Below are 27,562 nucleotides of genomic sequence, written 5' to 3'. Positions count from 1 at the left end.
AATAGAGGCGTCCGCTTAATTAGGGCACTTGCAAAGATTAAAACACTTAAATACTCGCCTAGTGGTAAGACATGTAAAAAGAAAAAAAAAACAGGAGATGCTTTGGCCAGCCGGATCCCCTTTGACGTGCGAGCCAAAAATATCGCAGTCACGTGTGTATACAAAAGGCATTCTATATAAATTTCTCGCCGAGTTTGCGATTCTGTCCGTTAATGAAGAGCAAGAGTTGTATGTCGATACACTGGAACTATAAAACAAGATGAGCAGTTTTTGTATGGTTTGCTTCTTAGAAACGACTGAAATCAGTATTCGCCTGTGCTGTTCGGAGCCGATTTGTCGGACGTGTTTAGCAGCACACGTTCAGTCGAAAATCGAAGAGGCCATTGTCAAAATCGTCTGCCCGCTGGGCAACTGTGACAGCCTTATAAGCGACGACGAAGTGCGAGAACTTGTCTCTGATGAAATCTTCGAGAAATTTCAACAGTTTAAAGTAGAAATCGAGCAAAATCCCTCGATCAAGACTTGTCCTGGATGTTCGCGAATTCATCGCTACACGGACTTGGCGAATGCAAGTTCAACAAAAGAAGAGGAAAAAGATGCGCCTCCGGAAACCTTGAAAGTAACTTGCTCGAAATGTCAATTGATTTGGTGCTTCGCTTGCCAAGCGCCCTGGCATCACGGATTAACGTGCCAGGAATTCTGTAAAGGGGACAAATCACTCAAGATATGGGCGAAAAATCGCGGACAACCAGTACGCAATGCTCGTCGATGTCCAAAATGTCACGTCTTTATCCAGAAATCAAGCGGCTGTGACCACATGTCATGTAGCAGGTGGGAATCAAGTTCCTTGTGTATTCGACTCAAAAGCTTAAACTGGGTTCATTTTTTTAAAAAATGCGAAAACCTTAAAACAATCGTTTATAATTTGGGCGATTCTCTAGATTGCTAATTATTCCTGAGGATTTCTTTGGAGTAATTCTCCTCTCAAATTCAAATCCGACGCGATCGATCGACGATCTAGGAAGTGAGCAAAAACCGCAAAGAAAAGCGTCGAATCAGTTTGTACCATCTCAACTGGTTACTTTCTTGATTCTCTGGGTCATTGGGTAACATAAACATTAACACCTTTTTTTTCAATTGATAACTCAGTTGCCTTGATGTCAAGTTATTAACTGAAAACAAATATACGGCTTAATAAAAGGTTGAAGGGAGAATTGCTAATTTGGTGACTTTGTCTTCAAAGCTATCAACATGTCGGGTTTCTTCTTCAGGTATCAATGACAGATCAGTTTCATGTTGGGGGCTGATTTAAATCTGTCGATTCCGAGACTTAACTTGATATAGACATGCCCAAACATTTTCTTTCAAATTCGAATTCGCCCAGAAAATATGTTATTCGATTATTCGACAAAGATCCCATCATCCGGGTTTTTGTTTGGAGACTGCAGTCAACTCAAGATTCGGATGTTTTCTGTCAAAACACTGAAATGGTGTATGCGCCGTTCAATTTGAACCTTAAATATATTCACTGCACAAAGTTTAAAAAGTCTAACATCCTAAATTTTTTTCCAATAAATTAAAATCACCTTAAAAATTTCGAGAATGATTTATATTGTACAGACTTTTTTTTTGGCATAGCAATATAGAGTCAACTCTCGCCTTGCGGACACCTCGCTATTACGGACACCCCGATAATACGGACAGCAACTAAATCCCTGGCAAATATAAATCACAGATGTTTGACTGAAATAAATTCCCGCTGTTATGGACTCTCTATTATTATTATTATTATTATTATTATTATTATTATTATTATTATTATTATTATTATTATTATTATTATTAGGACACTGTCCCGAGGGTGTCGGCAATAAAGGGAGTTGACTGTATATGATTAGTGTTACTATAAAAAATGTAACGAAACAGTTACATGCACCATAAAAATAATGTAAGAAAAACAGTTACTAGAAAGTATAAAAATATGTAAGGGAAGCAGTTGATATGAGAAAATGTTGACGTAGGCAAAATACTTCTTCTTTCTGCAGGTGCCACACAGAATTCTGTTATAGATGTGGTGGAAAGTACCACCATTTAAAATTCCTTGGAAATCACTATGACCGACTAAGTATCCTGGGCTGCAAGTATAACTTTAAACCTGACAAGCCGGTTCAACGGATGGCAGTGCGTGGCATGCTTTTTAGTGGTCAGATGATGCTAATTCCCGTTGTCGCTGGTTTGGTAGCTGGCGTGGGCTGCGTCGTAGTAGGAGTAGGTGTGGTTGCTGCTCCTTTTTATGGATCTTACATTTTAATAAAAAAACGAAAGACCAGGCCAAACAGGAAAGGAAAATATGCTGTAAATTGACCAGTTGAACTCGTGAATATTTAACAAAAGAAATTAATATTCATCTCTATACCGCAATGTGTGGTTCTAGAAATATTCATATCCCCTCACCCCTCACAGAAGTGACTGGAAATTTTCCAGGAGGGGATGGGGGGTAAATTTAGCCCTTAATTTAAGTCCCTGGATCAGCATTCAGATTCACCTCACAGGTTTTGATAATTTTTTATTGTACTATTTCAGAGAATTTGTTTCTAAATCATGCTGGTTGCTATTGGGGATATTTTCTGGAACTACACAATGCTAATTTTTGTATGTTGTTTTTTCATCCTGCAAGTATTGTAGCCAATTAGGAATTTTAATCTATAATTTGAGGGGTGAAAATTAAACTGTGATGGTCAAGTTCAAATAAGGGTGGCCAAGTGTGTTTAATTAATACTTTGTTAAGAGGTAGCAAGTAATAATAATTATTATTTTTATTTTGAGCCTGGGATGTTCTCAGCCTTTGCAAAAGAAATATAAACTCTGATAAAACCTCATAAGAAAGGAAATTGAAACTGCGATTAAGATGCTGAAACGTTGAGCCAAAATGTTGTGAGATGAAAAAATTTGTGGTTTCAGATAATGAATTTATTATTTAGTAGATTAATGTTAATTACCTGATCCAAAACAATACACTTAAAACTGTTAAAATGGAGAATGATCCATATCAAAAAGTACATGTATTTATATTCCTGCTCAATAGCCACACTAAAATGTAAGAACCAAAGAACCTGCAAAATGTTGCTCACATGTGTTACACACGTGTTACCTATATATGTTGGGGTGATTTACACCAAATTTACACACGTGTAACACCTGGGTAACACATGTGTGCACATGTGCAGTTTTGGTAAGGGTTCATAGGATTGTTAAGTAAATCCCATCTAGATCCTGTGCAGAAATGGCTCTTATATTCTTTTGTTTACATTCAAATGAACCTTACTAACCTTGTTCTTGAGTTCAGAAACAAAAATAATATTTTACCTTGAATGAAGCAATTTGAATGCAGACAAAAGAAAATCAAAATATGTGAGTTAATACATGGTAACTTTATTGACACTCGGTAATTGCATCAGCTTATAAATTTATCATTCTCGACTAACTATCTATCTATCTAACTGCAATAATACTATAAAAGAAAAATTATCTAAAACGACGAAGGCTGCTTTTCTTGGAGGCCATAAAAAACATGGTGTCAGTAATAAAAAGGGTAAGGATTCGGACCTTGGGGCGGAGCCTTCTGCCCCCCTCCCCTCCCCTCCCCAGGCCAGGCCAGGTGTGAAACCAAATCACCCTGGTAGCTGCCATCTGGTATGACAGAGCTTGTGGTGCAACACTGTAATAGCACAACTTAAGGACGATACAGCCTACTAATACCGAAGTATTTTTGCACAGTTTATGACTACCGTGTTTACTCGAATAAGCGTCGCGGCGCTTATTTAATTTTTCATGTCTCTTGTGCGGCGCTTATTTGAGGGCGGCCCTTATTAAAAGGCTCATACCACAAAGCAAAAACATTTTGATTGTACAAGCAAACGCTGACAATCTCCTTACTGCAACAGTTACAGGGAAGAAAAAGAGGGAGATTTGGCTTGTCGTAACGGCGAAATTTACAGCCTTCGCGCAAGAACTGAAGAACGCGAACATTTTGAAGAGAGTTCTAACTGAATGAAAGAGCATCAAGATATACTCACTTTGAACTGAAAAACATCACTATTGATGAAACTAAATTCCCATTGCTGGCTTACAACCGCATTGCAGCGATTACAGTGTATTTTTATCATCTTATGGAAATACTCAAACAAGCGCCGCACCGGAGCTGCGGTGCTTATTCGAGGGCGGCGCTTATTAACCATTCCGCTCCATGTGCGGCGCTTATTCGAGTAAATACGGTATGCAGGAAAAGCAGATCTTAGAAATGGCTGTTATCCAAAAAGAAAATTCAGGGTAACCTGCATGCATTTTTTAGAGATAATTAAGCAACATTAATATTCTAAAAGGCACTAAACCACAAAGCAATGTATGGCATTTTTTCCCGAACTGAAGCCTTATTATCTCTGAAAAATGCATGGCTCCCTCAATTTTCTTTTTGGATACCATTAAGAGCTCTTGTTAAATATTTCTACTTTCTCTGCATAGTTTTAAACCGCGCAAAAATATCCCTGTATTAGTAGGCACCACCCATAGGAAACCCGAGTATCTCGAGATGCGCAGAATGTGTGCGCAGTAACAAAAGTAGGCACCGTCCTTAATTGGTTTCAGCTAGGCAGGGGCCGCCCTATTGGGGAATTTAGGGGAGAGAGCACTCGGTATATTAGTGACAGGGAAGTTGAAAGTAAAGCCAAGTTTTTGTGGAGGGGAAAATACTTGCCAGAATCTTTTCACACCCACAAAAAAAGGTTTATCAGACAATCTAGCCCCAGCTGTTAACTTTAACCCCAAAGGTCCTTGCACGCATTCCTACAACTAAATATAGTTGAGTCCCCCACTTCTCCCAGCTCTTGGGAGGACATTAATTAGCATGCCGAAATACCTTGGCGACAAATGAATACATCATCCCATGAAATTGTTGCAGGCAACAATTCTGAGCAAGAAGGATGTATTTAGTGAAGGTTGGAAATTAAAACACATCTGTATATCTTTGTCCAAGAACATCTAGCATGCAGATCTAGACTTAGAAAGAACCATTCTGAAAATCTGGAAAATCACTTTGTAAAACACTGGGAAAAAAGGAGCTATTTTGATAGGAAACTATGTATTGCTCAATAGATTTTATTAGACTTAAAAGCTATAACAATTTTGTGCTAGTAAACCACGGTAAAGTATGGATTGTTGTAGCCCCGAGACACAAGTTGGAAGTCAACTCCCATTTACTGTCTCTGTACAGTTTATATGGAGTTGTATGTAAAAAAAAAAAAAAAAAAAGATTGTGCTTGGCTTTTAATGCTATTCCAAATTACCTGGTTTCATTTGTATACTAATTATCATAATTTCTAGTCAATGCTTTACTCTGGGGGTGATAAGAATATTAAATAAATTAAACATCAAGTAAATAGTTAATAATATGTTTATTAAATATTTCCAAGTTGTACATGTATAAAACAGAGTATTTAATTAATTTTATATGCATAAAATGGCTTTAAGTTAAATGTTGACATTTTTTCAGTTATCCAATATAATATTGAATTAGTTAAAGTATTGTATCATCGGAACAGATCCAGGAGTTTTGACTAAAAAGAAAGGGGTGTCAGTCAGTATGGGGTCAAGAAATCTCATACAAAGAGTATTAAGTCCTGGACTGGCGGTTTGTTGTGAGGAGAGACTCTGGGGAAATCAATTTTTGATTGGGCCTGCCCTGTAAAGGCTTGAATTGTTTTACTACAAATCCTGCATTAAAAAAATTCCACTACCCCATAGTCTCTTTGTCTCCTACCCAGCCATTCTTTGTGTCGTCACGCAAGGGAGGAGCATCGTGTGACGATGCAAAGACCAGCTGTGTAAGAAACTAAGAGTTTCTTTGCAGGCCACAAACTGCTGGCCAAAGAGCCTGAGGGGACTGGGGGTTAGGGGGAGGGGTTACACCAGGAATTGTTGAACAAGTGTCAGGGTTTAAAATAGATAAAGGCAACTGGTATTTTTTACTTCTAAATATTAGTCCAAGCCCTCAAACTGCCCTCTGGATCTGTCCCTGATTTAAATTATTACTAAAGAAGTTCAATTTTACATCATTTTGTTTATTGCTTGGTTAATGTTACTGTAATTATATTGGTGCACTGAAAATCACTTGATATTAAATAATATAGTCAAACCTTGAATGTTGAAATGTTGACTTTATTAAACTAGTTGCCCACTAAAAATAAGAGAAATTGCAAACTTATCTGAGCAGAACGAACCCCGGCATAGGCCAGCAGAGCCTTGGCACATTTTATCACTGGATGTTTCATGAATGATGATTGTTCTGATTCAGTGGTGCCATTTAGAGTGCCCTTAAAAGGGGGTAAAGCTGTAACAAGTGCATGAAACAACTAGGAGTATTAAATTGCTACTCCCCCTGGATGGGATGCTAGTCCAATGTAGGGTCATCGCCACCAGTACGTCACCAGTGCCCATTTATTTCGAAAACTTAAGGAGGGTGCCTACTTTTGTTACTGCGCATATGTTCTGTGCATCTCGAGATACTTAGCTTTCCTATGGGTGGTGCCTACTCATACAGGGATGTTTTTGCGCGGATTAAAACTAAGCAGAGAAAGTAGAACTCAGCAAGTGCTCTTGGTATCCAAAAAAATATTGGGGGTATAACCATGCATTTTTCAAAAATAATAAAGCTTCAATTTGGGGAAAAAAACGCCATACATTCCTTTATATTTTACAGCTTTTTAGTATTATTGTTGCATAATATCTCTAAAAAATACGTGGTTACCCCCAATTTTCTTTTTGGATTCCAATAGCCCCTGCTAAGATCTGCTCTTCTCGCATAGTCATAAACCGCGCAAAAATACTTCTGTATTAGTAGGCACCGTCCTTGAGGTTGCTTTGCACCCCTCAAAACAATTTAGGAATTAATAATAATTTATTATTCACTATTTCATTGAAGCAATAACAAGAAAAAACATCTGACAACTTTCTAAAATTTCAGTGCTGTATGATGAATGTCACCAAAAGATGTATTCTTAGTTCTAAATGCTCTGCATGCTCCTAAATACTGACATCGACTGACCCAGAAGACAATAGTGCCAATAGGCAAGGAAAGGCACTTTTTTGTTAACCCTTCAACCCCTAATATCAAAGAACAAATTCTCCTATTGTGTCCCCATACTTTTCTTATAAAAGTACTGTAGAGAAGTTATTAAAATATACATGTATATTAATTCTCATGACCTCAGGGGTTGAATAAGCATTGATATTAAAAGGAGAAATTTGATGCTGATCACTGTTAGGGCTTAAAGGGTTAACTTCAGAACAAGTTTAAGGTCATCTGTTAGGATATAGATCTACAAAAAAGAATGTTTACATCTATGTAGATGGCATCAGGTACTTTTGATGTTATGTGCTTTACATACACTTTGAACTCATGGATCCAACAGCCTCCTAAGCAAAATATACTAAAAATAATTATTAGAAGTATAAAGAGAGACAACGATGACTCATACTAGTCGATATTTCCAAAGGTTTCCATGATCGAGGTTAGCAACAATACACGCTAATCAAGGAAACCTTGCTAAGTTAATTAATAACAACAGCACAGGAAGTGCAGTGACTACTGCTGGCGATGTTGGTTAGCCTGTTGTCTCAGCCGGCCAGCACCAGTGACAACCACTGTCGAGTTAGCAATCACATCATAGATTGTACGATTATGCTGGAAAAAGAGGACTGTCAAAAACACCGGAAACAGGAATGTCATGGAGAAGTTTTTCACCAGAGCTCTTACGAATGACCTAACGAAAAAAATAGAAGAAAAAATTAAATAGAAGAGATAAGTGAAAAGTACCATTTATGAGGAGTTGGGGCAGACAGAATTTACAAGATATGATCAATTTGATATCGTCCTGCATAGACGAAAACTTCTTTTGTCTAGCCACCCCCCCTCCTCACCCCAAGACCTATAAATATATGCGCAGAAAGTGGATTTTTTGATTGGTCAGTCCTTTCTGAAGACAATGAGAACAATAGGGGACAAAAACATCCCTTCTAAGGGAGGCAAGAACTAAATGCAATTGTACACAAAATAGCGGCCAGTTTTGGCCAGCCAATTATCAATGGTTAAATTAATACATGTATGAGCCAAACTGGTAAAGAAAATTTCGGAAAATGAAGACTGAAAATGTTTGCTAGATAATAAACAGTACTCATTAAAATAGAGCTGGTCTAGGCTCTGGAAAAGAATGTCCCCTGCCATCACAAGAGAGTATGGTTTAGCAAAAGGATGCAAATGAACATTCATGCCTTGTGGACTTTATGATGACCTTACCTCCAGAAACCCAGGTTTCCTCCTGGTACAATCCTTACTCTTTCACCATCTACGTCAGTCGCTACTGTAGTGATGTGATCAGTTGCAACTGCTGATAAGCCCATGAAATACTTCCCAGGTGTGGCCCCTCCAATGCTGCCATGAAGACCGCCCATGAGGAAAAACACCTTTAAGTTAACAACGGCATGACAAAGAGGCATTAGTTAATGATGTTACATGTACACTGTATGTACCTTGTTACATTACAAAAAATAACAATGCAATCAATTTTTTTTTAAATATGTTTCCTGGGGTGCTTACCATTTACGCAAACCACCCGGATGGAAATTTTCGGCATAAATACGAAATGATTTAGCTTGTCTTAACAGAAGATGGATTCATAACATGCAAAATGTATGACTCAGCTGTAACTCCCAAAAGGAGTAATAAAAATGCATCACTTTGACCAGAAGCCCATAATTTCAGAAGTACTCCAAATGGAATGATGCTTACCATTCAATTTTCCAACTGGAAGATAAGTTAAGATAATACTTTATTGAACACTCCCCAGAGGGGCTTTTCGGTGATCAACACATCATGTTTAAAATGAAAAATAAGGTGAATTAACCTATATATACATATAAGAATGATACATAAAAGGTAGAAAATTACTAATCGAAAGTCTATAAATACCTAAGTGTCCCGTAATATATGCTTAAGTTTACCCTTAAAAACCTCATGATTTTTACTAAGTTTAAGATCTTTCTCTAAGCTGTTCCATAAACTGACAGCTCTGTACCGGAAAGAGCGCAGATCGGTAGCTGTTCTGGAATTTCCAGGTTCTCCATGTAAATGGTAAGCACCCCAGGTAACAATTAATAATTATTGTAATTATTTTTTCTAAAACAGAAATACCAAAATAGGTTAGGAATTGGGGATAGGGAGCATATCTCAAATGACCACCTCATAATTACAAACAATTTGATCAGCTCAAGCAAAATAATGTTCATATCAAATCAAGATCTCATGGGGTACAATAGACTTTTCTCCAAAATGGCAGCAACAGATTTGAATGAGTTAGGATTGAACTGAATGAAAAACTGATACCAGCACTGGAAAGAGCACCTTTACTTTAGTAACCTTGCAAAGTTTCAGCATATTAGGTGTTATATCAGCTTAGGAAATGTAAGATGAAATTTGACAAATTTACAGACGTTTGTATGACTGGGGGTACATGTCATACCCCTAGTCATACAAACGTCTGTTTTTTTTATTTTTCAACTTACATTTTCTCAGCTGATATTACATCTGATATGCTGAAACTTTGCAGGGTTACTAAAGAAAAAGTGCTCTTTCTAGCGCTGGTATACGTTTTTAATTTTAACTTATTTGAATTTTCGGCTGCCATTTTGGAGAAGGGTCTGTTGAACGCTGAAAGCCATGTGTAATCTTTACCTCATATGCAAACACCATCAGTCTGTAGACTAAAGCTTGTATAAGCAATTCCTCGATAACTTTCAAACTTGCTGTATCATCGGTTAACAGCATATACTGTAGCTGACTGTACCTCTCCAAATCATCACTGCAAAATAGAAAATCTCCTATGTTAACTACTTCCTTACTCACCAATAATAACAAAAGTATATTGTTGTTAATACAGTGGAACCCTGTTAATACGACCACCTTCTGACTGTGAAAATGTGGTTGTAATAACAGGGTGGTTGGATTAACGAGGCTGTAAAACTAAGGAAATGACTGGACTCTCAATTCGTTCAGGGCACAAAAAAGTGGTCGTAATAACGAGGTGGTCGTATTAACGAAGTGGTCGTAAAGCGGGGTTCTACTGTATAGTCTGTATGGTCCCCAGGGGCCCGTTTCTCGAAAGTCCCGGTAACTTACCGGGCCCGATAAGTATATTTTAAAATGTCTTTTCGCCGCTAACACAGTGATTACAGGCATGGTACTTGGCCAATGTTTTCATAGAATTATAAGATTTTACAATTTAGTATTCAAAGCTGACAAAAATTGACTTCTGTTAAGAAACATTTATCACCAAAGACACTTATCGGGCCCGGTAAGTTACCGGGACTTTTGAGAAACGGGTCCCAGCACACTGCTTTACTCCGTTTTTCATAACTACCATTTACTTGAGCTACAATTTGTTCCAACTTTTACCCATTCTTAACTTTTAAGTACAGGATTTATAAAATAATCATAACAAATGATGCAGCATTTTCAAGGCAAATTATACAGCAATAAGGTCTGTTATATGGCATAATTATCATATATTTTTTCTGGGTAAATTAAACATTATTTTATCAACTTTCAGAATGGCCTGCCACCAAGGTCATTTTTAGGGAGTTTATGGAACTTTCAAAAACTCATTAATACTTCATAAGCCCATTGACCTATCAAATGGTCAATAATACATCACATGCAGTGACTTTATATCAATAAACCTCCTCCTTATTAGTATGCAGTGATTTATCAGCTGATAAAACACTCCTCATTGGTATGCGGTGTTTTATCAGCTGATAAAGCACTCCTCATTATTTAGTATGTGGTGTTTTTCTTGTATGCTAATTTCCAACATTCACAAAAGTATGATTGTTATGAACTCTATTGACACACAGTTTTCCAGGAATGTCTTTGAAGCCGTTCAAAAAAACTCATAGCATGTGTTTTATTAGGTCTAAAACCACTCTGCTACGTCTCCTGGTTTTAAATCCCGATTTAACACTCCTGCTCGCTTTTTAAACATTACGTTAAGTGTATGACCATCCTCCCCACAAATACATGCTTACTGAAGGTTGCCAATCTGTTCTGACTTTCATTTAGCCAATCACATGGTACCTACTAATTTAAACCAGGAAAGTCAACCATTGAAGACACAACAGGGATTCAACTGGTTACAAGTCCACTTTTGCAAAACACTTTCAATTTATTGCTAAATATTTTGCTAAAGCCCCATTGAGGGATACTACATGTACGAGGATACACATACAGTGGAACCTCGATTTAACGAAGTCGCTGGGGACCGGCCAAATTTGTTCGTTAAATCGAGGGTTCGTTATATCGAAAACCTCGATATAACGAACTTGAGGGGAAATAGTCTCCCTCGCAGCCGTTTTTAGTGTTGTCACCAAAATGTTCGTTACATCGAGGTCATAGTTAATGATTGATTTGTAACACAGGTGATGTCTGTCACGGAATTCAATGCTGATGTCGAAATACTATAGTGCCAATGTCTATGAGATATAATAAGCCGTTGACTGAAAAGTTGCTGTCTCTTTATTATAAGGATAAAAAGGATTTGTTGACTGTTGATCTGTTCAGCGTTAATCTTCTGCCGCATGTTGACATTGTAATTCGTTATATCGAGATAGATTTTACGTTTGGGCTTCCGGATTATGTTCGTTATATCGAAGAATTCGTTATATCGAGGTTCGTTATATCGAGGTTCTATTCCATACATTTTACTGTAACTTTGGCCGGGACATAGAATATCGTTCATTATATCGAGGACTTTGTTAAATAGAGGTTCGTTAAATCGAGGTTCCACTGTAGTTTGGATGTGATTAAAAGATACGGCAAACCCTCCAGCCAGATAATTTCCTTGGGGACTGGTTTTAAATTAAGGATAAAGCAGGAGGTTCATATTTGAGGGAGGTGGCATGTTCTTGGTGACAAAATATAAAATAATACATATGTACATCGCAACTGCACACACTAAGTGATATAAAGCAGGGGTTTCAGGACCTCAGCAGTTAAACATTGACAGTGTTTTGACATAAATCAGTATAATCAGCAACCGCACTCACTAGAAAATTGAGAACACAAGCACTTTGGTAAGGTACAGGAAGATAAAGTCAAGTATTTCAGCATAAATTCTTTTAGAGATGGGTGCAATGTGTACCTCACAAGCTGCAGACACAAAAAAATAAAAAGAGTTAGTTGGCTATATATAATTACAAATGTTTACATGGAGTTGCTACTGAAGATCTTGCCAGAGGCAGCCCAAGCTTACAAACATCGGCCATTTTTATATTAGAGGACACATTATCCATCCAGAAGGATAATGTCTGTTGCGTTGTCTGGTTATACATCTATAGCATAAAGACAGGCACAAAAAAGCATTATGCATCTGGACGAACTATCTTCCATTGCACACCATTCCCAGATGCATAATGCATCTTGTGCCTGTCTTTATACTGGACATGCATAACCAGACTAACAACAAATGTTTGTCCAAGTTCGTTAAGACGGATAATGCATTCTCTAGTATAAAAACGGGCAATATGATCAAAATTGATTGGAAAGGTTATGTGATTCAAAGATCTATTGCTGTGGGAAGGTGAAATCAAAATGTTTATTTCAGAGTTTTCATATATTTTTTTTTCCTTAGGTAAAATTAATAGTTGGTTTACAACTTAAGCGGAACACAACAGATACATGTAAGGGTTAACAAACGTTCTATGTTTGTTTTCGTTTCTACTTAACAGTTAGATTATGAGCTCGAGATTTCTATCGCGTGATAGCTGATGAGGGCGCAGCCCGAATCAGCTATCACGCATAGAAATCGAGAGCGAATAATCTAATTGTTTTAGTATAAATCTACTAGTCGGTCAAAACTAAACAAGTAAATTATCTATTTCCTCATCGCAGACACTTCGAAAATGCGAAGAAGCAGGCGCCATTTTGTTGAAAATCGCTACTCACTATCTATTTAACAATTAGATTATGAGCTCGAGATTTCTATCGCGTGATAGTTGATGAGGGCGAAGCCCGAATCAACTATCACGCATAGAAATCGAGAGCGAATAATCTAATTGTTTTAGTATAAATCTACTAGTCGTTCAAAACTAAACAAGTAAATTATCTATTTCCTCATCGCAGACACTTCGAAAACGCGAAGAAGCGGGCGCCATTTTGTTGAAAATCGCTACTCACTATCTATCACAGAATAGATAGCGAGTAGCGTAGCCAATCAGAGAATGGCATTCGTGATAGAACACTAGTAGATTTATACTAACACAGAATAGATAGCGAGTAGCGTAGCCAATCAGAGAATGGCATTCGTGATAGAACACTAGTAGATTTATACTAAATTGCAATATAAAATAAATAACCTGTTGTAACGGGTTGTTGTCCTGGAAAAGCCCAAGGCACCGCTAGCCCCGGAAATATACCGACGCCATTATTTGGTGGTGGTTGATTGTTGGCATTCGCAGCGGTCTGTCGGAGCTGCTGTCCACCATAAGCAGCTTGCGATCCCTGGCCGACTGAACCTGGCTGATAATAGCCGCTTTGAGTTTGGGAAGCACCTTGGTACATCGGATGCGATGCAATAGTTTGCCAGTAATACATGTACGAACAAAGCTGGTAGTAATATTGCTGATAATACTGAGCAGACATCCAGTACCAAAGGACGCTCCAGGGCTCTTGTGTTTGGGAAAACGCTGTATTTTGCTGATTGAAAGAAACACTAGAAGATAGATTCCCATGGTGACCTGTTTGCGATGATGTACTTTGAGGAAGTCCTTGGTTAGGTGGTTGTCGTTTTGGAGATCCTCTGTCGCCTTGATTGTCCGCCATGTTTTTCGCCTTCAATTTATGAAAACTGCGAGAGAAGAATGGGTATTACCCTGGGGCCGAGGCTGTCTCTGCCCAGATTCTCTCGGACACTAAAATCCAAGATGGCAGCCATCAAGAGTTTTTGAACAGCTGTGAATCACATATATGCATGGCACAAGCTAACTGCGGAGTACTTGCTCTTGTGCGACCTTGTGTTGATAAGAAGGAGGCAGTTAGATTAGCAGGTATCTTTTATGGACTTTGTATTTCTGACATCTCTCAAGTCAAGGAGTTTGTGAGTTACGATGATAGAAATTTCTACATGAAAGGAACCCTACCAAATCAATCAAATTCAAGTGACGAGGGAGAGGAATTTGTGCTGAAGATTTTAAACCACGTTGATTCGGAGAACATTTCTTTTGTGAATGCACAAAATGAAGTTATGTTGCATTTGAAAGAACATGGCTTCATTTGCCCTGTCCCAATAATGGCTTTAAATGGTGATTATGCAATACAGTACAAGACAAGCTATTCTGAGACTAGTGGAGCTGAAGACAAGGCCAAAGGAGAACGCACGCCTGTTCGCACTTATGCTGTCCGTCTTCTACGCTTTGTTCCGGGAATGCTTCTTAGAGATGTCCGTTGTACTTCATATCTTCTCTTCAGTTTGGGCTGCTACATAGCCAAGATGAATAAAGCATTAAAGGTAAATATCCATGCCATGGGTCTCAGTGGAAATTGGAAAGGGGGGGGGGGGGGGGGGTGAGGGGGCAGACAGGTGACTGACTGCTTAAACCAGTAATTGATCGTTTGCATGTGGCATTCATGTTGGTGGACAGGAACAACAAGTATTTTTTCCTCTGGGAGTTCACTGCATTTTTATGCAAACTTTGTGAACAAACTTTCTTTTGTTTTTTCCACCAACATGGTGGCAAGGCAAACCACCCATAGGTTTTCTTCATTCCTTCACAGGGGTATTCAGGTATGTTATTAATGGGGAGGCGTGACTGTGCAACTCAGGCGAAGTTTTTAGAACCCCCAAAAGTCTTATAAGGCTGAAGCTGGACCCAAAAAGTCCAGTGGCCAAAAGTGTAACTGAAAAATGCCATTCTTGCCGGCATGTACTGTAAAACCCTTCAAAACTCTCTACCAAAATATTTCCACCCCCCAGTAGTCCACCCAAAACCTTCTAACCCCCACAAAAGTTACCAGTAAAGCGCCCTGGTAAATATCTCAAGACCTACATGTGTTCAGTTCACAAGACTGCAGAGTATGGCATAACTTGACAAAATCACATGCAAAGGCTTTTTCTGAGCAAGGTAAGGAACATTTCCTGAAAACTCACGCATGTACTTGCCATACTGTGCAGACATGAACCCCCCCTTTCCCATCCCTGGTTTCCTAAGCCACTATCCCCCCCCCCCCTACTCCATCCCTGGTTTCATAAGCTTCTACCCCCCTCTATCCCTGGTTTCCTAAGCCACTGTAGTAGCAATATGATATTGTAAGGATAATTTAGATACACATTAGTATTGGAGCTTAAATAATAATGATAATGTTCTCTGAAAACCAACATGCTGAATGAAAGAGACAATTTGTTAGATGATTCGCAGTCAATTAGTAGATAATTACGTAGATATTAGTATAAAATATTGGTTTTGTACTATAAGTATTAGTGATTCATATTGTAAATAGTTACTGAAAAGCCTTGTGAGGAGTGATTATTAAAGTTTGATTTGATTTGATTTGATTTGATATTTAATAATAACAACACTCACGTCACAGCCTAAAATAAAAGGCTGAATTGCACCAGCTGACATTCAGTTTGCCAAAATGTGGCCAAACTATTGAGGAGCTAAATTTGTAGAGAAAGCATTGCATAATTCACTACTTATTTCATAAAAACTAAACCAGACTGCCCCCTTAAAAGCATTTTTTGCCACTGGTGCACAAAAGTTTGAAATAGAGCACAAAATAAATTTTGGTCTTGTTTCAAATTTGCACCATAGCTGTTAAAACCAAAACATTGTGTTCACATTTATGTGCTTTATAAACAGAAAAGCCTCAGTGAGAATAATCTGCTAATTTTTGCAGTCTATATATTCCTTCCCAAGGTCTGTTACTGAAACTAAACTAAACTAAGATGTTATGGTATTTACTACAGAACTTCAAGCATCCAGGCATTGTGGCTCTGCTCAAGAAAGAGTGGGATCTGGCCCAGTTATTTGTCCTTGAAAATTACATCTCTGTTGCAAGCAATGATGACTCAGAACAGCAAGTCTTTCAGCAAGTCTATGACAATTTTGTCAACAAGGTTATTCCACAGCTTGGTAAGCTAAAACAGCACATAATTCATGGCGATGTCAATGACGAAAATATACTTGTTTCTCCTAGTCATTGTGGCAAGGGCCATGAAATATCAAGTGTCCTTGATTTTGGGGATGTCGCTGTTTCATATAGAGTGTTTGAAGTTGCTATCTGTTTAAAATACATGATCGTGCTTAGAGCCCTACAAGGGGATCCACATGACAAAGCCATCAAAGCAGTCAGTAATCTCTTACGTGGTTATCATGGTGTTTATGGTCTCTCTTCTGACGAGCTTGCACTCCTTTATTGGTCAGTCGCTGCAAGGTTTTTTCAGTCCATTGTTATTGGTCGGTGCAAACAGTCTCTGGAACCTGACAATATTTATCTGACCCAGTCTACTCTATTGGAATCAAAAATTCTTTCCTCTTACATTGCTGTTTCAGAAGAGGAAGTCCTTAAATGCTGGCTATCTAATTAATATAATAAGCAGTTTTGTGCAAACTAACTGATCAAAGAATAAATTCTCCATCTTGTCCCATACTTTTCTTATTAAAGTTCCTGAGAGATGTTATGTAATATATATGCAAATATCAAACACAAGAAGGCGTGTTTCATCAGATATCCAAACACTGAGAAGTAGGTTGAAAAATCGAGGTGCACTTTTTGACTTTTTCATGTTTGATATGGCTTCTCAAATGATCAATAATTCTTAGAGAAATTCAAGGCTAAAGTTGGCAAAATTTTATGGTAATTAGGAACACATATCCAAACCACGGTCACAGTAGTGATTTTCTTTGTTTTCTCTTGATGAATTATTAATGAGTTTGAGAATAAAATATCAAGAAAATTCACCTTGGGTGATCATATCCTTAATTCTCATGACATCAGGGGTTGAATGAGCATTGATATTACAAGGAGAAATTTGGTGCTGATTAGCTTTGACCTCTGTTATACTGATGAAGTGCTGCCACTGGTGTCACCAGTGTCTCAGAGGTCATGAGTTTGAATCCAGTACAAACCTGAATTTATTCCAGCATAACTGTGATGGTTCTCCTTTGGGCACTCTCGCACACAGGGGTTAATTGCTGGCCGCCAAGCGACACACCCCCTAGTAAAAGGTTACCAGACTGAACTTAGTTTTACAATAGTCCAGTTTGGAATTCACCAAGACCGCTGGATAAAAAGGCAAAAGATGCAGTTATACAGGGTTAGCCTCAATCTGAAGTAAACTATTCACAAAGATGAATTTTTCACAACCCTGTGTATTGTTTTATTTTAGGATTCAGCACTTTCCTGCTAACATTTGCGAATATTTTGCTTCAGGTTGAGGCTAACCTTGTATAAATGCGTCTTTTGTCTTTTTATCCAGCGGTCTTGGTGAATTCGAAACTGGACTATTGCTCATGTAATACATGTAGTTTCCATCCTTTTTGACTAAATAGACTCTTCTCCAAAATGGCGGCAACAGATTTGAATGAGTTAAAATTGAACTGAATGAAAACCTGATACCAGCACTGGAAAGAGCACCTTTACTTTAGTAACCCTGCAAAGTTTCAGCGCATTAGGCGTTATTTCAGGTTAGGAAATGTAAGATGAAATTTGACAAAAATTTACAGACGTTTGTATGACTGGGGGTATACGTCATAACCCCAGTCGTACAAACGTCTGTAAATTTTTCCGTTTTTCAACTTACATTTTCTCAGCTGATATTACACCTGATACGCTGAAACTTTGCAGGGTTACTAAAGTAAAAGTGCTCTTTCTAGTGCTGGTATACGTTTTTAATTTTAACTTATTTGAATTTTCGGCCGCCATTTTGGAGAAGGGTCTATAGACCTTCTTTGGCTACTCCCTCTAGTAGAAATTATTTGAATGGAATTAAATTGTCGTATTTATTTGCGGGTGCAGATTACCCCTTGGGTAAAGATTTTATTCTTTCACTTGCTTGGCGTGGCATCCCTCATAGTACCTTTGCACACCCACGCCGGGCTCCGACAGTGACCCCTGAACCCTTTCACTTCGTATTTACTGCGTTCTTGATTGCAAGGGTGATCTATGCTCTTCTGCGCCCTTTGTTCGCATTTTATCTTACGGCTCGTTTAGCCAACACCATTCCTCAGTCTGCTAGGTCATTTGACCCTCAAAGCCATCTCACCCGCGATGGCTTGGCTGTCACTTCTCACAGCCTATTAGTTTTTTAAAAAACATTAAGGTCAGTTATTAAAAGACGGTTCAGACGGTGTTTAACAAAACCACGTTCTAAGCCATTTTCAATTTTGCCAACAGTCATATCTAAACATTGTCTGCTGCTGATGGTAACAAGAAGGTTTGCATCCCAGAGTAAAAGAACTATTTATCTACTTAAAATAAACCGCCTATAAACAGATTTGGAGGCCTACTGATTGTCTTAAGCCGCGGCCTAAGTCAGACTGTTTAAATAACTGGCCCTTATTTTATCATGGAGAACTTTGAGGCTTAATCCCCATTCACACCAAGGCTTAAACACGTTTAAAAGCTATTTAGTTAAACACAGTTTAAAATTGTTTCCTTCATAAAGGCTGCTTTCGGATTTTTGTTGACTACAGATTTAGCACAAATGAAAGCATAAGTTAAAGTTTACTTGAATCCTATGTCAAAGTCAATGGTTCAGCTTTCTGTTAAAAATTTTCATTTTGTTAAACCTGGTTTAATTAAACATGTTTTGTTGATGTGGATGGAGCCTAAGATTAACTAAAATGTAACAACATAACGGTACCCATTCTGAGAGTCAGTTAAGAACTTTTTTATTTTTGACCAAATGTTTTTAAAATGAACAAAATAGGTAGGATAATTATAAACAAAATACATATAAAATTTCATTCTATAAAGTCCAATTAACCCAAATAATAAAAGGACACATTAACAATGGATTTCTTATTTTCAGGCTCAAATTCCTCACAATTAGACGGTCTTCCAAAAAAAAGAGTGTATCCTTAGTTATCTTTGAGATGATCTGAGTTCCTGTAAGCTACTTTACGTGCAAATTGTTTGTTATTACTGACTTTTTTATAGTTAGCGGTTCCTTTGTACAGAATTCCCGCACAGAATTCTTCTCGACATTCATTACTTTTTTTGGAAAAAACCAACAAACAAAGACTTAAACTAAAATTTTCTGTCTTGTATCACAATAATTTGTCAACTACCAAAGAGAAACGCGAAGCTATTTACAAAACCTTGAACCAATCAATGCTTATTTTCAAAATATAACAGAAATAGTGGCTTCAATTGCTTGCCCCGCAAATATCTACAGCTACTCGAGACAGAGCGAGACGAATAGAAGAAAATGACAGACAGAAACTGCTAATTAGACACTACGCTTTGCATGGTAATACCGATTTAAAGTATTTCACAACAATTGTCTCATTCTAAACCAAGAACCCGTCATTTATAAGTACAATGATTTTAAAGTTCAAACCAAGAAATGGTCGTTTCTCTAGTTCATTTGCAAACAGCCGTGCATGTTCCGCTCCTGTAATATTGAGTAGATGTCAAGCGGTTTAAAGATGTCTTCGTACAGCAATCGGCATTCCTCTTCTGTTAACTTGTTGGCTGCTTCAGTCAGCTGAATTCCTCGGCTCGCTATCAGCTCGGCATATTTGTTAATGCATGGCTCACTGAGAACACGCTGACGATGCTGATCTTTAATGTTCCGATTCGTACTCTGTCCCGTCTCGGACTGAAATCTTCGGGGTTTTCTTGTTTCGCGTCGGTGTTCGGCCTCAAGTAATTCAGGCACTGTGGGGAAAATGAAAATTTCTGGCTCAACGTTGCGTGTCTTCTTTCGGAAAAATTTCTCCTTCTTTGGAGATAATTCGTTTCGCTTTGGTGAAAATTTGGTGATACCTGGTGAAAGTTCGTCAGGGGAAGGAGATAGCACAGCCATATTTGGACTCATTTCGCCGGCTTGTTGAGGAAGTTCGTTTATCTTCGGTGACAGTTCCATTACCTCATTGGACCAGAGTTCGTCTTGTTTTAAACACCTGCCTTCTTTCGGAGAGGATACTTGGGTCTCTGGCTTTTGGGACAATTCGGGAAACGATGGGCTGCAGCTGCATTCGGAAAATTGAACCTTTTGGAAACATTGGCCAATTTTCGAAAACAGCCTGGAAACTTTCTGCTTCATAGCTTCACCTTCACTGTGTTGGTCCTCCGATTTGCTATTGCTGTTTTTAAACATTGAAACCAATTTGTTTTTCGTGTCACGTTCTTGCATTTTAAAAGCCATGGCGACTCCAATTTGCAGCTTGGGACGTATTAAAGTTAAACTAACCACAGTCTTCAGGCAGACCTACTCTTGTCCAGCAATAAGCTAAACTGACAAGGAGAAATGAGTTTTGCGTTCCCTTTTATTTGTAACAAAGCCTGTTGTTTGTTCTTTTTCTTGTCTTGCGAAATAGTGAGCGCGTCACATACAATTTTTGCTGAGGTATTAATGAAATTAAAGGAAAAGAATTCTATCGCAAAACAAATGATAATGCAATTAGGAGATAATTTTTTAATTAGTAAACGAGAGAAACAAATAGTAAAAAAAAATAATAAATAAATAAGAAGTACCCATCAACGAATTTAGTCGAAGAAGTAAATGCATTACTACCTAAATTCAGGAGTAAACAAAGATAAGAGGAAAAAATGCCGAGTTATTCAGTTGCCTGAGATGAAAAAATTTATGTATCACTTAATTATACCCAGAGCGAAGGAAGAATATGCTAATGTATTACACACAAGATAATTTAATTAATATAATGATAATGTAATTAGAAAGTAAAAATTATAATTTAATAACAGGGATAACGTGTAAAAGTACATAAAACATGGCAAACAACTTGTTACGTAGTTAAATAGCGTAAGCATATGGAAATTAAGTTACAGGGATATGAAATAATATGCAAAAGATGACACACGACTGCTAATGCAAGTACAAAGTAAGATGAGTGAATAAAACGTAGTTTAATACAACGATACTATGTGAGCTCGCACAAGGTTTAGAAAATAATGGAACAAAAATATTAAGGGTGTCATTGGAGAGTTAACATTGGTGCGTACATCAGATTATATTGTCATTTACTCCTGTTGAATCGTTTATTATTCCAATAGCGACTCACAAAACAAGAGAAGTTGACATGAAACCCCGTTTAAATCCTCTACTTCGTCTGTAACCATTTTTTCACACCATTGCCTTGAACGAATGATTTAAAAAACTGACCTACCAGCGATTAGCTTAATCGACAGGGAAAAATGAGTTTGTTTGTTTGTTTGTTTTCTGTTTTTTGCTTTGTTTGTTACAAAGCCCGTTGTTTGTTGTTTTTCTTACCTTGCGAAATACTAAGTACGACACATCCAATTTTTGCTAAGGTACTAATGAAATTAAAGGAACAGAATTTTATAGCAAAACAAATGATAATGCAATTATGGCATTATTTTTTAATTAGTAAACGAAAGAAACGATTAATTAAAAAAAATTAAATTAAAAGTACCCATCAACGAATTTAGTTGAAAAAGTAAATGCATTACTACCTAAATTCAGGAATAAACAAACAAAGGAGGAGAAAATGCCGTGTTATTCAGGTGCTTGAGATCAACACAATTATGTATAACTAAGTAATACCCAGAGCGAACGAAGAATATGCTAATGTTATGAAGAGAAGACAATTTAATTAATATAATGATAATGTAATTAGGAAGTAGAAATTATAATTTAATAACAGGGTTAACGTGTAAAAGTACATAAAACATGGCAAACAACTTGTTACGTAGGTAAATAGCGTAAGCATATGTCTTGCCTTGCGAAATACTGAGCACGTCACATACAATTTTTGCTGAGGTATTAATGAAATTAAAGGAAAATAATTCTATTGTAAAACAAATGATAATGCAATTAGGAGATAATATTTTAATTAGTAAACGAGGAAACAAATAGTAAAAAAAATAATAAATAAATAAGAAGTACCCATCAACGAATTTAGTCGAAGAAGTAAATGCATTACTACCCAAATTCAGGAATAAACAAAGATAAGAGGAAAAAATGCCGAGTTATTCAGTTGCCTGAGATGAAAAAATTTATGTATCACTAAATTATTCCCAGAGCGAAGTAAGAATATGCTAAATAAATGTATTACACACACAAGATAATTTAATTAATATAATGATAATGTAATTAGAAGGTAAAAATTATAATTTAATAACAGGAATAACGTGTAAAAGTACATAAAACATGGCAAACAACTTGTTACGTAGGTAAATAGCGTAAGCATATGGAAATTAGGTTACAGAGATATGAAATAATATGCAAAAGATGACACACGACTGCTAATGCAATTGCAAAGTAAGATGAGTGAATAGAATGTAGTTTAATACAGTAATACTATGTGAGCTCGCACAAGGTTTGGAAAATAATAGAACCAAAAAATTAAGGGTATCAATGAAGAGTTAACATTGGTGCGTACATCAGATTATATTGTCATGTTACTCGTGTTGAATTGAATTATTCCAATAGCGACTCACAAAACAAGAGATGTTGACGTGGAAAACTCTGTTTAAATCCTCTACTTCGTCTGTAACCATTTTTTCACACCATTGCCTTGAACGAATGATGTAACAAACTGACCCACCAGGGATTAGCTAAATCGACAGGGAGAAATGAGGTTTTTATTTCTGTTTTTTACCTTGTTTGTTACAAAGCCTGTTGTTTATTGTTTTTCTTGTCTTGCGAAATACTAAGCACGTCACATTCAATTTTTGCTGGGGTATTAATGAAATTAAAGGAACAGAATTTTATAGCAAAACAAATGATAATGCAATTAGGAGATAATTTTGTAATTAGTAAACGAGAGAAACAAATAATTTGCAAAAAAAAAAAAAAATAAATGAAAAGTACCCATCAACGAAGTTAGTTGAAAAAGTAAATGCATTAGTACCTAAATTCAAGAATAAACAAAGATAAGAGGAAAACATGCCGAGTTATTCAGGTGCTTGAGATGATGAAATTTATGTATAACTAAGTAATATCCAGAGCGAAGGAAGAATATGCTAATGACTGACAAACAAGATAATTTAATTAATATAATGATAATGTAATTAGAAAGTAAAAATTATAATTTAATAACAGAGATAATGTGTAAAAGTACATAAAACATGGCAAACAACTTGTTACGTAGGTAAATAGCGTAAGCATATGGAAATTAAGTTACAAGGGTATGAAATAATATGCAGAGGATGACACACGACTGCTAATGCAAGTACAAAGTAAGATGAGTGAATAAAATGTAGTTTAATACAGCAATACTATGTGAGCTCGCACAAGGTTTGGAAAATAATGAAACACAAATATTAAGGGTGTCATTGAAGAATTAACATTGATGGTTACATCAAATTATATTGTCACATTACTCGTGTTGAATTGTTTATTACAACAACAACAACAATCTTTATTCGTGCCCAGAAATTATACAGTGTTACATTAATACAAGAAAGAAAAATTATGATTCACAAAACAGGAGAATTTGCCTTGGAAAACTCAGTTCAAATCCTGTACTTTGATGGTAGCCATTGTATCACACCAATGCCTTGAACAAATGATGTAAATAATTGACCTACTCTTGTCCACCGATTATCTAAATCCCTTTTTATTTTACAAAGCCTGTTGTTTGTTGTTTTTCTTGTCTTGCGAAATACTAAGCACGTCACATCCAATTTTTGCTATGGTACTAATGAAATTAAAGGAACAGAATTTTATAGCAAAACAAATAATAATGCAATTAGGAGATGATTTTTTTAATTAGTAAACGAGAAAAACAAATAATTTTAAAAAAATTTTAAAGTACCCATCAACGAATTTAGTTGAAAAAGTAAATGCATTACTACCTAAAGATAGGAATAAACAAAAGATAAGAGGAAAAAATGCCGAGTTATTCAGTTGCCTGAGATGAAAAAAATTATGTATAACTAAGTAATACCCAGAGTGAACGAAGAATATGCTAATGTAATACAGAGAAGACAATTTAATTAATGTAATGATAATGTAATTAGGAAATAAAAATTATAATTTAATAACAGGGGTACCGTGTAAAAGTACATAAAACATGGCAAACAACTTGTTACGTAGGTAAATAGCGTAAGCATATGGAAATTAAGTTACAGGGATATGAAATAATATGCAAAAGATGACAAACAGCTTGGAGACTTCTTGCTTGATAGCTTCACCTTCACTGTGTTGGTCCTCCGATTTGGTGGTGCTCTTTTTAAACATTGATACCAATCTGTTTTTCGTGTCGCTTTCTTGCATTTTAGAAGCCATGGCGACTCCAATTTACAGCATGGGACGTATTAAAGTTAAACTAATCTCAGTCTTCAGGCAAACCTACTCTTGTCCAGCGATAAGCTAAACTGACAAGGAGAAATGAGTTTTGAATTCCCTTTTATATGCTACAAAGCCTGTTGTTTGTTGTTTTTCTTGCCTTGCAAAACACTAAGTACGTCACATCTTATTTATGTCAAGTTGCTAATGATCGATAATGATGAGATTATTTCGTATTTAGTACACGAGAGTAACAAATAATAATTAAAAGAAATAAAATAATAAAATTGATAATAATAATAATAATAATAATAATAATAATAATAATAATAACAATAATAATAATAATTTAAAATGAAGTAAAAACTCCCATCAAACGAAATTAGTTGAACGAACGAACGATTAGAGGAGTTCCTAAATACAGGAATAAACAAACAAAAGAGAGATAATACCGAGTCATTCAGGCGCCTGCATGAGATGAAGAAATTCAATACATGCATAAATGATTTCACGATTAACTAAAAGAAAAGTTTTTAGAGCGATTTCCAATTGAGTGTAGTAAAAACAAAACCAAAGTAATTACTCTGACCAATCGCAACAGATGTAAACAACACAACAAGCCAATCAGAATTCGAGGCAAATACATGTAACTGGCGCCAAGCACGGGTAAACGCGTGCGGCGAAAACACGATTGATTTGGGTTTGGATTCCCATTGGTTGAGAAAGTGGCGCGAGTTTTGTTAACCAATCACAGAGCGTAGTAAAACCAAAAAAACCCGCGAAATTACTTTCGACAGCCAATTGCAAACCGCTCTAGTATGTTAAAATTTAATTCAAAGATGATAAGGTAATTGCCAAATAAAAAAAATATATAATTTATAAACTGGGATAACGTGTTCAACAGGAACGCTTTTCTAGCGATTTCTCTATTCCTCAGTTTTTCGTTCGCAGAGGAAGAAAACTGTGTGGACGAAAATATAAATGGGATTGTTGAATACTCAGAATGAAACAACTGAGGAATAGAGAAACCACGAGACTAAGTGTTCCTGTATTGACGTCACAGCTCTACTATCCCCAGTCTCCCCTCTTGCGCGGTATTTTACCCGACCGGAAGTGAAAGTTGACGATTTTATACGCCTCAAGCGCAGTGAAGAAAAATTGATAAGAGATTGTTTTCGATTTTCATACGAGAATAAATAAAAGCAATTAAAAAGCTGTTCATTACTGAGTTATTCGCTGTGTCAATTACAAAGACCATTATAGGCGCATTTTTATTGACAGATTCGGTATTACTTTATACAGATTTCTTTATTAATGTTCCTAGATTTGTTGGAAAAACAAACTTGTTCTTTAATCACACTGTAGTGAAACGAAAACAAAACATTTTCATTCTAAATTCTAGATAAGAATCAGGAAGGGGCATCTCGTTTATTAATAAACAATGATACCAACTGCTGTAGCTACAGAAGAATAGTACTCGACCTTGGTACAAAGGACCAGAAAAGAGATTAACTTTTCATTAAATAAACGTTTTTTAACCTTGTATATCCAAAATTTAATTCAATCACTCACTAATACTAAATTCAGGTTCACCTTGACCTAAATAGAAGAAATTTTACTTTTAACGAGATATGTTGTCGAGTGGCTTTGAACTGGTAAGAACACCCGTATATGCTTGACTGGCAGGTAGTCATGCTTGCCTCCAAAACATTAAGTGAAAGTTATAATTTCGGCACGTCCGAACTAGCAAACAAAACCTGCATTCCATAACGTGAGAAAATACACAAACAAACATAGCCTTAAACTGCAAATCTCTAATCTATTCTAATCGATTCACCCTAATCAGCATTTTTAGTTCCGAGGTTTGGAGGCACAACTCGTAACTTCAAGAACATTGAGACTATTAGTCTCAACTATTTTATTAAACAACAACACATTTGCAAGCGAAAACTAAAGTTAACAGCCGACCTTTCGGCGTCATCGTGACACGAAACGTCGGCTATTAACTTTAATTTTTGCTTGCTTATGTTTAAAGAAATCATTATTGATCAAAACAACACATTTCGCCAACATGAAAACAGTTGGTTCAAACCGGCGGCACAAATTTCTTATCTCGTGGCATCATGAAAGTCTCACTGGTATCGTGTAAACAAACGCCTAATCAATCCTATATTCCGCAATAGTGACAAGTAGCTAATTTCTCCTTAACATTTACAACTTGATCAAAAATCAAGGTTATTGAGAATAAAGAAAATGATCAACGAAGATAAACAGCTTTAGTGGTCAAAGAAATTCTCTCCTTTAGTACCAATACAAATGTATGGAGCGTGGTAGAGAGAATATGAAGATTGACAATGATGCTTAAGGGTTAATGAGGAAACGTTATTTACTGATTAAAGGTATTAGAGAACTATTAAATTACTTACGTCACAATACCTTACCGACATTCATTAATTAACTAGATGTTTACGCCATTAATTAAATGTATTAGGGTAACAAAAAAATAACCTACGTTGTTAGATCATGAGTTTCAGTTGTTTTTCATTGTTTGCCCAAAGTATTACATGTTTTTTGTGTAAGACTACATTATATATCCCGTTTGTAAGTACATTATGAGTTAATATCCCTGTAATTAAATTGTTTTGTTTTTCACATTGTTTACATTATTGCATTCTTCGTATCTCGTTTGTTGAAATTTAGTAAGTTACGTTACTAATATGTTAAAACTTAACGAGTTGTTTTTCTTATTTTACGTATAACATATTATCCTTGTGATTAAATTATAATTTGCTATTGCATCATCTGTTGCTTGTGTGTGTGTTTTAATTGCATTAGCATTTGATTATTTCACTCCGTACCGCTATTTGTGCTTAAAATCCTTTATTTAAATATTTCATTACTCATGAATTACTTAGCATCATTATTTTTATTGTTAATTCTTTAGATATTTATTTATTTTCTAACTAATTTCTTTTGATAGTTAGGTTTTAATTCATTTCAAATAATTATTTGTCTTGTTC

At 36.4% G+C, this 27,562-nt stretch overlaps 3 protein-coding genes across 3 annotated transcripts; 2 read left to right on the top strand and 1 right to left on the bottom strand.

Annotated features, from left to right (window-relative positions):
* The first annotated feature begins 89 nt into the window (after positions 1–89).
* Positions 90–3,578, top strand: LOC146485526 (E3 ubiquitin-protein ligase RNF217-like). The gene is made up of 2 exons (XM_085103356.1): positions 90–831; positions 2,046–3,578. The coding sequence occupies exons 1-2, from the start codon at positions 260–262 to the stop codon at positions 2,362–2,364; spliced, it is 891 nt and encodes a 296-aa protein (XP_084959482.1). The 5' UTR covers positions 90–259; the 3' UTR covers positions 2,365–3,578.
* A 1,855-nt stretch (positions 3,579–5,433) lies between these two features.
* LOC146485525 (protein FAM8A1-like) lies at positions 5,434–13,959 on the bottom strand. Its single transcript, XM_085103355.1, has 5 exons — positions 13,459–13,959; positions 12,151–12,253; positions 9,785–9,911; positions 8,351–8,517; positions 5,434–7,817 (listed from the first exon to the last, which is right to left on the bottom strand). The coding sequence occupies exons 1-5, from the start codon at positions 13,922–13,924 to the stop codon at positions 7,640–7,642; spliced, it is 1,041 nt and encodes a 346-aa protein (XP_084959481.1). The 5' UTR covers positions 13,925–13,959; the 3' UTR covers positions 5,434–7,639.
* Positions 13,960–14,007: 48 nt separating this feature from the next.
* Positions 14,008–17,061, top strand: LOC146485524 (hydroxylysine kinase-like). Its single transcript, XM_085103354.1, has 2 exons — positions 14,008–14,609; positions 16,068–17,061. The coding sequence occupies exons 1-2, from the start codon at positions 14,073–14,075 to the stop codon at positions 16,686–16,688; spliced, it is 1,158 nt and encodes a 385-aa protein (XP_084959480.1). The 5' UTR covers positions 14,008–14,072; the 3' UTR covers positions 16,689–17,061.
* The last annotated feature ends 10,501 nt before the right edge of the window (positions 17,062–27,562 follow it).

The sequence above is a fragment of the Pavona decussata genome, unplaced genomic scaffold (assembly GCF_977016875.1).
Source record: "Pavona decussata unplaced genomic scaffold, jaPavDecu1.1 SCAFFOLD_26, whole genome shotgun sequence".
Lineage (NCBI taxonomy): Eukaryota > Metazoa > Cnidaria > Anthozoa > Scleractinia > Agariciidae > Pavona > Pavona decussata.
This window is presented reverse-complemented; position numbering and strand designations above follow the sequence as displayed.

Excerpts from the sequence above, each read along its gene's own strand:
- LOC146485526 (XM_085103356.1), top strand. The coding sequence starts at position 260 with ATGAGCAGTTTTTGTATGGTTTGCTTCTTAGAAACGACTGAAATCAGT. Across the intron at positions 832-2,045 it reads GACCACATGTCATGTAGCAG|GTGCCACACAGAATTCTGTT; the intron begins GTGGGAATCAAG and ends TTCTTTCTGCAG.
- LOC146485525 (XM_085103355.1), bottom strand. The coding sequence starts at position 13,924 with ATGGCGGACAATCAAGGCGACAGAGGATCTCCAAAACGACAACCACCT. Across the intron at positions 12,254-13,458 it reads ACAACAACCCGTTACAACAG|CTTGTGAGGTACACATTGCA; the intron begins GTTATTTATTTT and ends TTGTGTCTGCAG. Across the intron at positions 8,518-9,784 it reads TGATGGTGTTTGCATATGAG|GTGTTTTTCCTCATGGGCGG; the intron begins GTAAAGATTACA and ends GTTAACTTAAAG.
- LOC146485524 (XM_085103354.1), top strand. The coding sequence starts at position 14,073 with ATGGCACAAGCTAACTGCGGAGTACTTGCTCTTGTGCGACCTTGTGTT. Across the intron at positions 14,610-16,067 it reads AGATGAATAAAGCATTAAAG|AACTTCAAGCATCCAGGCAT; the intron begins GTAAATATCCAT and ends TATTTACTACAG.